General features: G+C 40.4%; 2 protein-coding genes across 2 annotated transcripts; one reads left to right on the top strand and one right to left on the bottom strand.

Annotated features, from left to right (window-relative positions):
- Positions 675 to 4,826, bottom strand: LOC109223563 (RNA polymerase II subunit A C-terminal domain phosphatase SSU72). The gene is made up of 4 exons (XM_019387927.1): positions 4,468 to 4,826; positions 3,652 to 3,797; positions 1,147 to 1,265; positions 675 to 1,065 (listed from the first exon to the last, which is right to left on the bottom strand). The coding sequence occupies exons 1-4, from the start codon at positions 4,680 to 4,682 to the stop codon at positions 964 to 966; spliced, it is 582 nt and encodes a 193-aa protein (XP_019243472.1). The 5' UTR covers positions 4,683 to 4,826; the 3' UTR covers positions 675 to 963.
- On the top strand, positions 5,332 to 8,981 carry LOC109224291. Its single transcript, XM_019388880.1, has 6 exons — positions 5,332 to 5,383; positions 7,281 to 7,406; positions 7,473 to 7,575; positions 7,631 to 7,973; positions 8,059 to 8,679; positions 8,796 to 8,981. The coding sequence occupies exons 1-6, from the start codon at positions 5,332 to 5,334 to the stop codon at positions 8,979 to 8,981; spliced, it is 1,431 nt and encodes a 476-aa protein (XP_019244425.1).

Raw genomic sequence — 14,606 nt, 5'->3', positions numbered from 1 at the left:
AGACTAGGTTGCTTCATTCCCCAATTCAACTCATTCTCTCAAGATTACTTTTATCTCCGTTTCTCGTTGACACACCCAATTGATATTTTCATTGCGATCTCTACTTTTTCATTCGCAATATGTGTTTTGAACATTTCCTTTTAATCCTCTCATAAATCTTTTGCCGTTTGGTCACTGAGATTAAGGGTTATTCCATATAAAACTTGAGATTAGATTTATCCAGTATTTAATTATGGATATTAGCTAAAACTAGAATAAGATTTATACCAAAATCATGGATTATCTATTCCCCATAGAAAGTGAAATTATCTATACTGAATTCCTGATTATAATTCCTGATTATCTAACTGGGCTGGAGAATCATTATTTCCAGTTAAAATCCATGAAAGCTTGTCTTCATCTGCTAATAAGATCCCTGTCTGTGTTATGAATAACGACAAATCCTTGGATCTTATAAGTGGATCTAACAAATGTTTTTACCACGCGACAGGACACTACTTCTGGTACTGTTAAAAGAGTAGCATAAGACATTGGAACCTAGCAAAAAGTTGTGCCTCGGTTGACGTCCCTACTACATTAAAAAAAAAAAAAGAAAAAACTCGAAATTAAATCGGTATAGGCATATAGAAAACTAAGAAGTGATTGAAACATCAATAGCTGGAACTATAGGAACAGGAGTTGGAAAGTGATTGTCTTGTTAATTTGATCTCTAATCCAGTAAATTTAAACAGAATTACGGGCAAAAGAATATTAAGTTACATTACATTGTTATGCTTTACGAGAAGGGCAAAGCGGGAACATTACACATAATCAAAGCCAGCAAAGGCTTTTGAAGTAATCTTTTCTTCACTTACCCAGTTATGCTCATAACAGGAAGAAAGGCAATATGTCTCACGCATAACAGCAGTCCAGATTGGACACCAAACAAATAATGGTCCCATTAATATTCTAAGACCACCGTTTTCAGTAGAAGGAGACGCTGTACAGGAGCTTCCTTCGGTGCTGTTTCTCAAAATTATTGATGATATCATCAATTGTATCCTCCCAATTTTCAGTCGCATCAAGCTGCAGTAAGAACGTATATAGTTGGTGAAAGACAAGAGAAATTCATATTTGAGATTTTATCAAGAACCGCAAAACACGTACTTCCTGGCACAAAAGCAAAGCAAGGCGACCTCCAACTGCTGCTTCCTCATGGTTATCTTTTACTTCTAAATTGATTATAAGAACCGGCTTCAAGAGAACTTGATTTCGGTTATGAAGATCTGCATTATCAGACAATGGTTAAACCAAGTATGCTTGAGATCCATAGTGCATGAACAAAAACACTCTCCAAGAAATGTAAGGTGACCAGTTGTAATACTATTAACACGTAATGTTCAAACTTGTTCAAGTGAAACATCCATGATTTCAGGTGCTCTTCCCAATGTAGAAAACTTTTTGCAATCTTAGAATTACAAGACTGGTGTACCACAACACAGAATGAGAACAAGTCTAGGCAGCTCTTAAAGGAATATATAGCATGGATTTGGTACAAGAATCTATATGAAGATCTTGCTTTAATAAGACAGACATTTTGTTATTCCACGATTTTGCAAGATGTGTCATGACTACAACCAAATTGGCTGTCTAGTTACAAATGAAAAAAACAAAGAATGGAAGACCGAGAAGAAGGACAAATGAGATCATATATTCTACTTTAGCATATAGAATAAAAATCTGTTTAAGCACTTAGAAGTAAGAATAGAATAAAAATCTGCTCAAGCACTTAAAAGTTAGCGTAAAGCATTTGATTCATTTAATAAAACATTACGCAGACAGTACCAAAGACCCTGGAGCAGCACAAGCTTCATGTCAGCATCAATCAATCGACCACTCTCTCATCTTGCAGATATGTTGAAATATGGAAGCATAAGATTCATCCACACATAATATTATTGGTCTCACAATCGTTCATGGTACTTCCCTTTCTCTTTGCTAGAAAACTTCTAATTGCATTGTGCTACAGCAACACTTATCTGTTCCAGCCGTTCTATTTTAGTTCTATGTGTTACATTGTCATCTATATGCCATTCTCTTGGAACCACCTTATGGGAGCTAAATATTTTTCAAAATAACTTACATGAGCTAAACTTGTTGCATATATATTCAATTTCACTTCTAATTGTCCTAAAGCCTTATTTTCTAGAGTACTTCTCCATTGTTCTAACTTGTTGTTGACGTTCTCACTAGTCTTGTCAATTAACACAATATCATCTATAAATACCATGCGCCATGAAACCTCATTCTATATTCTATTGCCTATTGGTTAGCACATCTATAGTTATGGTCAATAAGTACTGTATCAAGGTAGATCTCTAGTGTAAACCCACCACTAACGAAAGCTGCTCTGTATTTTTTGTTCTTCTCACTCTTGTAACCACCTCCCTCATATATATTCTTTTACGTCATTTACATAATTTATATATATATATTCATTTCTTCTCAAGCTCCTATCAAAAGATTTTTCTTGAGACTTCAATTATATGCCTTCTCTAGGTCAATGAATATTATCACGTGGAACCCTTTTTTCTCTCGTTATAAATTTCCAATGATATTCTTGGAGAAAATATAGCATCTCATAGGATATATTTCACTAACAACGCCACTGAATGACAGGAATAAAAATAAGAGAAAAGACACACACACACACACACAAAGGAAAGGAAAGGATGTCAAGATAATAACACTGTAATTTCTCATCTAATTACAGCATATCCAACATCAAGAAAAATCTAAAAATGAAGAATTCCAAAAACGCATTGTGAAGTAAAAATTCGGTGTAAATCCCAGCTTACATCTTCCCTGGTCAAGAAACGGAAACTATTTGGGACGGAGAGAGAAATTTTTTCCAACACGAGTAAACATTGGAAGAGTATTGTATCTAGCAGGAGCAAAATCATTCCCTATTGCAACTCCCTTGAGATTAAATTACATTACCAGTTCTTAGCAAGGCCCAGGCCCCTAAACTCTCTTGCATCTCCAACTACCTTCCTTACTCTCCCACGACCGTCATTTTAGTCTATAAGCAGAGGTTTCACCACTCGCAAAAAGAGAGACTGAGAGAGTAAAACAAGTGGCTTAGACTACTATACTTCCGTTTTCCTTTTTTTTTTTTTTTTGCCTCAGAAAAGCAAGCTAAGAATATCTCCACAAGAGATAACATTATTGAAGTTTTTCTCAACCAAATGACCAAGTCATGATTTTACTGCAACAAGAGAACATTTTTTTACCAATCTTCACCTTCAGTAGGTATATATCTTGCAACTGCAAGGATGATGCTTGGCAACTTTGCCTTGTACTGTATATGTCTATTCAAAGGTTTATATGAGCATTAAGAATTATTCCTCAGATGCTCCATAGCTATCTGTCAGCTACTTTCAGAAGGCGATGCTATATAAAGGTAGTCATCAGTAAAGTTCACACCCTTTGATACAGGACGCTTGAAGATGGAATCCAATAGTCTCATCCGAGGCATAATATTGATCTTTCTTAAACTTACTAACGTGCAAAATTTTAACTTCTTCAGCAAACCGATAGACAGAGCTCATTTAATTGCAACCATTTAGTAGGATTATCAATCCCTCAGAAACGCAAACGAGTATTACCAACCTTCAAGCACCAAATCAAAAACTTTTTCTTCGAATGTAAGTACCACATCAAAGCAACCATCAGCAGCATTTTCCTGCCAACGTTGAGGTGCAGTCTTTACACCCAAGTTCCTTTTTAGCATAGGCAATATTCCATTTCTCTTGTACCTGGGAAAATGCAACTGAGGTTCAAACCCCAATCCCAATCAAAACTAGAGGATTCTGAAAATAGAGAAATATATCCAACAACTATAGTCTAATAACCACTTCATCAGCATGGAAAGAAAGTAAAGATTGTAACTTTTGTCCTACAAAGGAACAAGCAGCCTAATTTTTATAGTTTGAAGGTTTAATCAGTGAAGACAATGAGGTTTTTTATATTCCACAAATTGCAAGCCTAACGTTTACTTAAAGATTTAATCTCATATATGCTGAAACATATACTTGCAAGAAAACAAACGTTTTCCAATATTTAGTCCTGTTATATACATGTTATCCCAATTGAACTAACAGAACTTGATTAAAAAAAACATATTAATTCAATTAAATGAAGTCCTCCCTATCCATTATACTAATAGGCTATGTAGGGTAGGAAATTAGCATTAGAAATTAAGCACCCAGAACCTTCAATCAGATCAATCCAAACCCTAAAGCACCAGTGAAATTCCTCAATTCGTCTACAAATCAGTACACAAAATTAGGGTAATCTAACTGCAAGTGAGGGGGGGAAAAAATATTCTTACGATCACTAAATATCAGGTAACTAGGCAATTTTGACCATGGCAAAGATATAGCTAATGAAGACAAAAGGAGAGTATAGAGAGGCAGAGAAGCGTACAGTTCGGGGTCTTTGCGGCGGAGGTCATCGAACATGTGTTTATAGGGAGTGCCGAAGTCGTAGACATTGGGTTCCCTAATAGAAGGACCTGGAAGCTTCACGTGTTGCCCGGTGCCGTACGAAGCCACATCAAATCCCTCTCTTTTCAGCAGGCAATGAGCCTCCATGCTCCGGTTCTGGTTCGACGAGCAAACCATCGCATACCGGAGCTTCATAGTTGATTCCGGCAGTTCCTCACGGCGTAATACTCTTCTATTCCGGAGGTAATGAATTCGTCGATAGCTACGAATTTTTGCGCCTGTGCCTGAGAAGAGTATAGCTTCAAACACTCGAGCAGAAATTTAGTAGTAGTAAACTAGAAAGAGCAAGGTGTTTTTTTGTGGAGAAATGACGAAAATAGTCCCTTATGTTTTTATGTAAGTTTAAAAGGGTGCCTAGAGTATACTACTAAGCAGTTTTAGGCCTCATTTTTTTTTTTAAAGATTAAGACGTATGAATCTGAATACACATCTGAATATCAAGATGTGTATTAAGATTAACATCTAAATCTGAATATTAAGATGTGTATTAAGATCTGAATACTAAATGATTAACGATGTTTGAATTTTAATATCTGAATGTATAAAATTTATCATTATTTGAAATTAATAAACATAAAATTCAAATGATTAAGGAACGTGGGGGTGGGTAGTGGTAGTTTATAATAATGGGTAGTACCGGTTATGATTGTTGATGGTGATGAGGTGGTTAGTTGTAGTAGTTGAGGTGGATGGGTGTTTGTCATTGAGAATGATGGTGGTGGGAGTGGTGCTGATGGCGGGTGGTGGTAGTCGACGATTATGGTGACTGCAATGATTGAGGGTGATGGTGGTTGAGTATGAGGGTGGTGGTGGTGACATGGTGGTGGTTGATAATGGTAGGTGGTAACGACAATTAATAATGAATATGGATGATAATATCTTAATGAAATTAAGTCTCTGTTATGGACCTTAATCATACAGACCTATTCAGACCCATTAAGTGGTTTGTGAAGTAACAAAAACAAACACACTTAGTGATTGAGATTTGAATGATTAAAATTCAGACCTTAAAAACAAACACACTTAGTGTCTGAGATCCGAATGATTAAGATTCAGACCTCCATTAAGTGCAAATAAATTAGGCCTTAATCTTATAAGTTTGTCAAAGTGAATACTTTTAGTCTTTGTCAATGTTTGAGCAAATGCTAAACTAATTAGTAACAAGATAATGGGGTGAATCTCAGTTGAGCTTAATAAATCTTAGATCAAATAGAGCGAGACTCTTGTATAATGAGGAGAGTTCAAGAGCATTAATTATTGAGTTCAATATACCTAGATTGGTAACATATGTAATATCATAAATGTGCTATAAATGCAAGAAACGACAATGAGCGTAAATGAACTTTCACCCAATGATTGTATGATTGGGTGTCTCTTCTTTCTGACGATGTGAAAAGGTATGCAGTTGATATGAATGTGGAATCTTTGAGATTTATGGATGAAATTTGAATAACGTGTGCTTGAATAAAGTGAACAAGATAACTCTTTGTATATTCTTCTCTCAACTTTATAATATGATTCTTGGTTCCCAAAGAGGCAGATCCCCTTCTTGTTCACTATTTCCTCCTATTTATAAGGGACATTCCCCAAAAACCCCTAAAAAGTACTACATAAAGAATATCCAAAGGAATATTCTTCCTGTCTCTTCCTAAGTTTAGGTTACCGTTATTATCTTATCCCAGCTGCCCGCTTCTGGTCGTCGGCCTTTATCACAACGACCGTCAGTCGTTGTGTCATGGTCGACCCCGTCGTGGTTACCAAATTTAGACCTATACAGTTAGTCCCTCGGCTTGTTGAGGTCGTGGCCTTGCACGTCTTAGATAAGCGGACATCATTCGTTCCCGTTGTGGGAGAATTTGGCTCTTAAATTATGCCGGGTTGACCAAGATTGAGAGAGCGACACGTCTTTCGGACTCCTGATTGATATGGTTATCGAGATGTGACATCACTCGTACATGCGCCATCATTAGGCATTTTCCCAAGATAGCGTCTGAGTGCTTGTCGCTTTGATTTTAGTTTCATTGGCAGTCTGCTGCTTCGATCCTCGCACCATTTAACCCTATAAATAGGTGAGGGTTTCGTTTTTTCAGAGATTTTTTGCCTTTCCCTTCCTTGTGTATACATCATTCTCCTTCGATCATCTTTCTCATTTCTTAGCTCTGTTCCGATGATCTCTGGAACCGGACCTTCTCAGATAAGTGAACTCCGGTGTACGTATCGTATTCCTCCTCACACCGAGATGGTTCTGGCTGGGGGGACATCGTGGAGGTCCACATAATGGGATATTGTGATTTTTATGTGTATCCTTTCGTGATTGGTCACACCCTCCCTCTTCTTCCGCTGGCGGAGGAGTGCTGTAGGTTTTACGAGGTCTGCCCAGCACAGCTGTCTCCGTACTTGTATAAAATCTTTCTAATGATGACGAAGTATGCAGAGTTGGCTGGGTGTGAGGTCGTCATTCACCACCTTTTGCATTTATTTTCCTCGAGCTTTCATAGGGCTACCATGATACATTTGTGGCTTCGTGGGACCAGGGGGTTGGTGGTTGGAATGGATGACGGGGCAAGTCGGAAGTTTTGGCACAAGCATTTTTTCATCAAAACGGAGCACTTGGTGTCGGACCCTATTGGATTTCCTGAGCAGTGGAATCATAACCGTAGGTGCCGTTGCCTTAAGCTTGTTATCTACTTTCGTTCTTTTTGCTTTTTATTCATCCATGATTTTTCCGTGCAGCTGAGAGGCGTGCGCCCTTTCCTGTCGTCGACATTGAGGATTGGGTAGCTCACATGCTACCTTACATGGTGGGTATCCGAGACTGGGCCATTTTCGTCAAACGCTTCGGACTGAAGGTTTTGTCTGGTAAGTATTACTTTTGCTCCGACCTTCGACTATTTGCTGTTGATTATTGACACGATCCTTTTGTAGTGATAGGCCTACGGATTTCCAAAAAGAAGGCTCCAATCCTGGCATTTCGCCAGGCCATTGCATCAGCGGGGATGCAATTTACCATAGGCGCGTCTTCGCCTAGGTCAGGAACGGGGGCCGTTCTTATGGCGGATGCCATTTTGGCGGAGGTCCCCTAGGGCCGAAGAGGTATGTGAAGGCGGGGGACCTGTACGATCTGTTGAAGGCGACACATCGTCTGCTGTCGGAGGATATGGAGCGGCACATGCGGAGGACGATGGTTCAGGCTCGGACATCGATCCCGAAGATGTGCGAGCTTTCTTGGAACGACATACCTGCGTGGAAGTGAGGACGGAGGGCCCTAACCGACACGTAATCATTCCTGCGGATTACGATCTTTTGGTGAACTCCGAGCAGGTAGTGTCAGCATTTGCCCCTTTGTGTGCTGCTTCCGAGAACACGGCACTTCAGGCGGTGAGTGATGCGGAATTATCGCGCAGTATTTCTGGCATGGCTTTGCGGGTAAGTGTTTTCACTCTTCCCCTCTTTTGGATTTGTTTTGTATGCGTAATCTGTCTAAGTTGACTTTTTTTCCTCTACATATCAGACTCTTATCATGGAGATTGAGAACGATCGGAGGGATGAACGGAGGACGGCCGTGTTTGGGAAGTTGGCCTCTAAGTACAAAGAGTATCACACCAAGAACCGTGCATTGGCCGATGTCTTTACTCAAGATAGCAATTTTCAGCTATTTCGTGATGGGCTTAAGCAAAAAGAGGAAGAGTTGGCGCAGAAGGTTAATGAGCTGAAAGAGCGGGACGACGAACTCACGAGGGCCATTGGTCGATGTAGCAAGCTTGAGGCGGCCCTTAAGGCCAAGGATGATGAGCTTGAAGTGAGCAAGGGGATAACCGCCGAGAACGCTGACCTTCAAGCTCGGGTGGCTGCCTTAACTGCTGAACTTGGGCGAAGAGAGGCGGAGGCTGTCGACTTGAGGGGTGAATTGAGCACCAAAGCTGATGACTTGGCTCGTGCTGAAAAGGGCAGGATAACTGTCGTATCTGAAGTAGCGACCGTAGAGGGTGCCCTCCGGGTTAGTAGGTCAAAGCGGGACAATAAGCTGGAAACGCCAGCGCTTAAGGTGGCAAGATTAGAAAAACAGATTCAAGATCTGGAGGCGGAGTTGTCCGTGTCGAACGATCAGGCTGCTGCTTTGAAGATAGAGGAAGTGTGACGGGAATCGCAACCCTCCGCGTCTCATATCTCAGCTGATCCCGTCGTGCCGCGGGAGTTGTATGATATGTGGGTCCATGTCGAGGCTCAGATGTATACAAGTCCCTACAGGCTAACGGGAAGGTTTTCGAGGCAGAACTCGAGGGTATACGTGTTAAAGCACGTGCAGCTCATGAGGCCTGCGGCTATGATCCCGGTACGCCTGTCAGAGATGATGTTGATGATAATGATGCGGACAGGCTCGCCTCCGATTCTTGGTATAACGAGGAGTATGCTGCGGGAGACGATGTGGCGTAGGACTGTTGTATTTATTTTGTTTTTGCTTTGCTATTTTTGTGAGGGCGTCTCCGAGCCCTTTGTAAAAAAATTCTGTAATATAACAGTTGCAGTGGATGACTATCTTTTTGTTGTTTACCTTCGCATTGTTATTTTTGTTTGTTGTGAGGAGGTCTCCGGCTTTTCGGCCTCTCGTGTACTGTTTTGGCGTGGTTGATTGTAGATCTTAGTAACTTGAGCAGAGTTGAATTTAAACGATTCGGGCGAAGCCGAATGTTAAAGTAATTCGAGCGAGGTCAATTGTTAAAGTAATTCGAGCGATGTCGGATTTTTTCTTTTGGCGATGGCCCTTGGCTGTAGGGGTGTTATTTCGAGTTAAGGTCGAAATGTTAACCCGTTGAAATTCGAGCGATGTCGAATTTTCTTTTGGCGATGACCCTTGGCTGTAGGGGTGTTATTTCAAGTTAAGGTTGAAATGTTAACCCATTGAAATTCGAGCAATGTCGAATTTTATTTTGGCGATGACCCTTGGCCGTAAGGATGTTATTTCAAGTTAAAGTCAAAATGTTAACCTGTTGAAATTCGAGCGATGTCGAATTTTCTTTTGGCGATGGCCCTTGGCCGTAGGGGTGTTATTTCGAGTTAAGGTCGAAATGTTAACCCGTTGAAATTCGAGCGATGTCGAATTTTCTTTTGGCGATGGCCCTTGGCCATAGGGGTGTTATTTCGAGTTAAGGTCGAAATGTTAACTCGTTGAAATCGAGCGATGTCGAATTTTCTTTTGGCGATGGCCCTTGGACGTAGGGGTGTTATTTCGAGTTAAGGTCGAAATGTTAACCCGTTAAAATTCGAGCGAGGTTGAATTGTTAAGTGATGGAGAATAAAATATTTTATTTCACTCATTGGAGAATACTATACATGTTCGTTTCATACACATATTGGAGAAGTTTCCATGTATCTAGTCCCTTCATCGGTCGACCTAGAGAGACAATCGGCAGGCGGGGCGATGAATTATACTTCGAACTTCGAGACGTCCCCTTCGTCGCCTTGTTAAAAACCTACCCGAGAAAACCCAATTGGGGACAAAAACCGGGCTAGGGAAAAAGAGTACGATTTCGGGAGCGTCCTTTTTCAAAAGTTGAAGTATATGAGGTGAGCGATGTTCCAATTGTGTGGTAGTAGTTTTCCTTCCATTGTTTCTAGTTGGAATGTTCCTTTGCTTGCTGCTGCAGTGATTTTGTATGGCCCGTCCCAATTGGTTCCTAATTTGCCTTCCTTCGGATCTTTGCTTGCCAGTGTTTTGGCTTTGAGAACATAGTCCCCGACTTTGAGTGGTCGTACTTTGACCTTTTTGTTGTAGTACCTTTCTGCCTGTTGTTTTTGGGCTATAATTCTTACGTATGCCATGTCTCTTCGTTCTTCTGCCTCGGCGAGGTCTTGTTTTCTGTTCTCGTCGTTGTCCCGTCCACTTTCATTGGAGTACCTTAGGCTGGGTTCTCCGACCTCAACAGGTATCATGGCGTCAGTCCCGTAGACTAGTGAATATGGCGTTTCGCTTGTGCTTGTTTTTGGCGTAGTGCGGTAGGCCCATAATACTTCTGGTAGAAACTCCAGCCACAAACCTTTAGCGTCCTCGAGCTTTTTCTTTAAAATGTTCAGTATTGTCTTGTTGGAGGATTTGGCCTAACCGTTGCTTGCGGGATGATATGGCATGGAGAGTATTCTCTTGATGTGCCATTTCTCGAAGAATACGATGGTCTTTCTCCCGGTGAATTGGGGCCCATTATCGCAACTGATTTCTTTAGGGATGCCGAAACGACATATGATATTCTTCCATATGAATGCGATGACTTCATGTTCGCGTATTTGGGTGAACTCACCTGCTTCTGTCACACCTCCTTTTTTACACACCTACCCCGAAGGATAATGTATAAGGGAGTTTTTCCATTTAAAGTGACATTATTCAAAATGGGATTATTTATTTTATTTTAGAGTCGCCACTTGGGATAGGATTGGCTTTTGGTGTCCCAAGTCACCGGCTTAACTTGAATCCCAAATCGAGGAAAATTTCGACTTCCCAGTTGGAGTCTGCGAACCAGAAATTCTGAATAAGGAATTCTGTTGACCCGAGGGAAGGTGTTAGGCACCCCCGGATCCCGTGGTTCTAGCACGGTCGCTTAAATGTCGTATTTGGCTAAATATCTGATTTTAGTACATGTTTTGACCTATGTGTTTTTAACTTTGAACCGCTTTTATTATTATTATTTTAAGAGAATTGCAACGTCATGAAAACATGTCTCGAACCGCGTCACATAAATGCACCCGCGATTTTTGACACATTTCGACTTCGTTGAGATTTGGATTTGGGTCACATAAATGTGCACCCGAGTTTAGGAAGGTGAATTATTAAAACAACGCGCCTAAGCAACTACGCGTTTTTAACTTTGCCAGGGCCATGAAAATTTGCTAAATGGCACGCCTCGAATTCTAAGAATTTAAAAGATTAATTAAATGAGGGCCATGCAATTGTCATTTTTGTTTGGCACGGCGCACTTCGAATTATTTTTAAGGGAAAAGAATTGTATTTTTTGGAGGCCAACTAAAGATGCTCCTACTTTAGTCTAATTTAAAATCAGGTATCACAACCACGTCACGGGAGCCGTACCCGTAGTTGTAATAATTTTGTTGCGTGTCTAAAGCAAGCTACGGATATTTAAAGAATTAATTATTTCCTAATATTCACCAAAGTAACTTTAACAATAAAATTTGCAATGGTGAAAAATGAACCATCATATGAGATAAAAATATACCCTCCGTTAACGGAATAGCAATTAGCGTGATTCAAACATCTTGAAAGATAAAGTCACATTGAAATCGATTAAAACCCAGATTGTATGAACAAACTTATTCATTTTAACTCATTTAAAAGTGAGTCATGGATTTATGTAGTCAAAAATCAATTAAGGCTTTTGGGTCGCGTATGCAAACTGGAAACTTCAGTAGTATCTCACTTACCCATTAAAATCCAAACCCATATTTGGCATCAATGATCATTCCAAAGAGCAACAAAGACGGTGAAAAAGGATAATAAAAATGAAATAAACCACACCTTATCACAAAGGATATCTACAGATTCCAAAGCACAATAACAAGTAAAGTAGCTAAAATAAAATAACAATAATCAAGCATAGAGTAGGCTGAATCCTAAATATTAGTGATAAGAAATGAACCTTTGAAAAAAAAGCAACAAAATCTGAAAACAACGACCAGCAACACGTTAAGCGAAATTAAACNTGAATAGGGAAAACTTTGAGAGGAACAGGTTAGAATTAGGGATGATTAAGATCACCTAAAAGAACCAATTCAGAATGCAATGAAAAAAAATTTGGTTAGAAGTTCTGACTTTATGTAAATATCTAGACTAATTCTTACTCAGTCTCATACTCTAATCAGTATACTCCTGTGACATGTGTTTATATTAATTCACTGATCCCTTACAAAGTTTTTTTTCTATTCTGACATTTGAGGCATAATCAAGAGAAGTTCTACTAGAAGAACCTGGTTCATCAGTATACGCTCATGAGAAAGTTCAGGCATGTTTCTATACTTTGCACAATTCGAAAGATTAATTTTCCAATCATGAGCAGAAGTCCTATTGTCACCAAACTCCCAAAAATTATATCCGTTGAGCATTGAACCAGTTTCTTTCTCCTAGAATTCTAAGGAAAACGGGATTCTTGCCTAAAAACTAGTGTCGCCTATTAATCACTAAGAGACCGGAGTTCTAAAGTGATTAGACTCCTGATTGACTACTGCAAAAAGGTTGTCGTTACTGCACTTAATCATAACCCTCTTTAAATACACTCCACATACTCCCTTTTAGTCCATAACCGTCATTAATCTCTCCCAAGTTCTGATCATCCTCTTTCTCTCCAAAATTTCCAAAATTCCCAAAATTCTCCAGAAATCATTCACCATGACAAACCCTCAAGATAACCCTGGAACTCCCCCACCAGTGTCTCCCTCAAACACATCCTCAACTACACCCCCTAGTGAAAACCCCAAACCTAGGTTTCGCCGGCAGAAAATGTTGGCAAGAAAAACTGTAGCTACTGGTTCTCTGAGAACAGCCCTAAATGAAAAGTTGAGAGCTAGCCAGAAGAAAGAGAGCCCTGCTAAAGAATCTGACTCAAGTTCTGAGTCTGAAACATTTATCTCTACAAGCGAAGGAGAAGAACGTGGGTCTTCTGACACTGACAAAAATCAAGAAACCCCTGGTGAGGTAAATACCTGTTTTGTGTTTTCTGATGTGGTAGAAACGGTGGAAAATAGGTTTGTGTTGGTTGGGTCTGTGAAAGATGTGAAGGAGGCTGAGTCTAGTAGAAGGGGAAAGAAAAGGAAAGACAAAATGCTTGCAATCTGTGGAGGGGTAGAGGAAAGTGGCACCAAGTCAGGGGGAAGTGGGTCCGGTGAGGCTGCTGAAGGTCTTGTTCATTTGAGTGAACAACAAGATGAACCTAGTTCATTTGTTGAAGAAACCCTGGCTGACATCTTGAAGAAGGTTGGGGCCAGCTATGATCCAAAGAAGCGCAAGGCTTCTTCCCTAAAAGCTCCAACTGCTTCCAAGCCAGCAAAGAAAAGCAAAGTGTCATCTCCTAAGTCTACTGTCCCTTCAAAGGGAAGAGCAACTAGAAGCAGGGTTAAACAAAGTGAGGAAGAGTTACAGAAAGCACTGGAAGAAAGCAGGAAGAAAAAGAGGGAAAAAGGAAAGGCAAAAGTTGTGGAGAGTGTTGAGGTTGTAGAAGAAGAAGAAGAGATGGACCTGGTCCATCAAGAAAGAGGAACAACTGAAAAGGTTCCAACACCCAAACCAAAGAGTTCCAAGACTTCGACCAAGAAGTCATCCTCTGTACCTGCATCTGCTGAGCCCTCGTTGGCTAAAAGAACTAGATCTGCTGTGAAGGGAAAACAAAAGAAAATTATTGAAGAAGAAGAATGGAGTGGAGAAGAAGAAGTGGAGGAGTCTGAGAAAGAACAGGATAGATTTGCCATTTTTGGCAGGAGAAAGATCTTGAAAGGCAGGTTGTTGAAAGACCTGGAGGAGTCAGGTATGATAAGATTGGTGGATGCCCTAGCTGCCCAAGGATGGAAGGACATGGTCCTTCAATTGGATGGGAAACTGGCTAGGAAGGAGCTGATTGAGTTCATGGCCAATGCCACTGTCAAGAATGGGGTTGTCACCAGCATGGTGAAAGGAGTAAAGCAGTTTGATGCGCCTAAATTGGGTGAGATTCTAGACATTCCCAGTGTGGGATATGCTGATTATACTAGGCAAAGTGGCCTTGTCTTGATTCTCTTCCTACTGCACTCCAAATCACCAGAAACTTTTGTGATTCTGCAACNAGAGAAGGCACACTGGCCAATTACATGGACTTGGTCCTCATGGAGTGCCTTGTGAGAGGAATACAGATAAACTGGCCTGATTTTATTGTCAAACTACTGGATAGAGTCATCAATGGCTCCAAAGCTCATGCCACACCATATGGGTTCCTATTGACTACTGTTCTGGAAAGGCTAAATGTACCTTTGAAGAAGTGGGAAATGGCATCAAGCAAGGAGCACTTTGGTGTCAAGACTCTTATGGCT

Source organism: Nicotiana attenuata, chromosome 3, assembly GCF_001879085.1.
Source record: "Nicotiana attenuata strain UT chromosome 3, NIATTr2, whole genome shotgun sequence".
Lineage (NCBI taxonomy): Eukaryota > Viridiplantae > Streptophyta > Magnoliopsida > Solanales > Solanaceae > Nicotiana > Nicotiana attenuata.
This window is presented reverse-complemented; position numbering and strand designations above follow the sequence as displayed.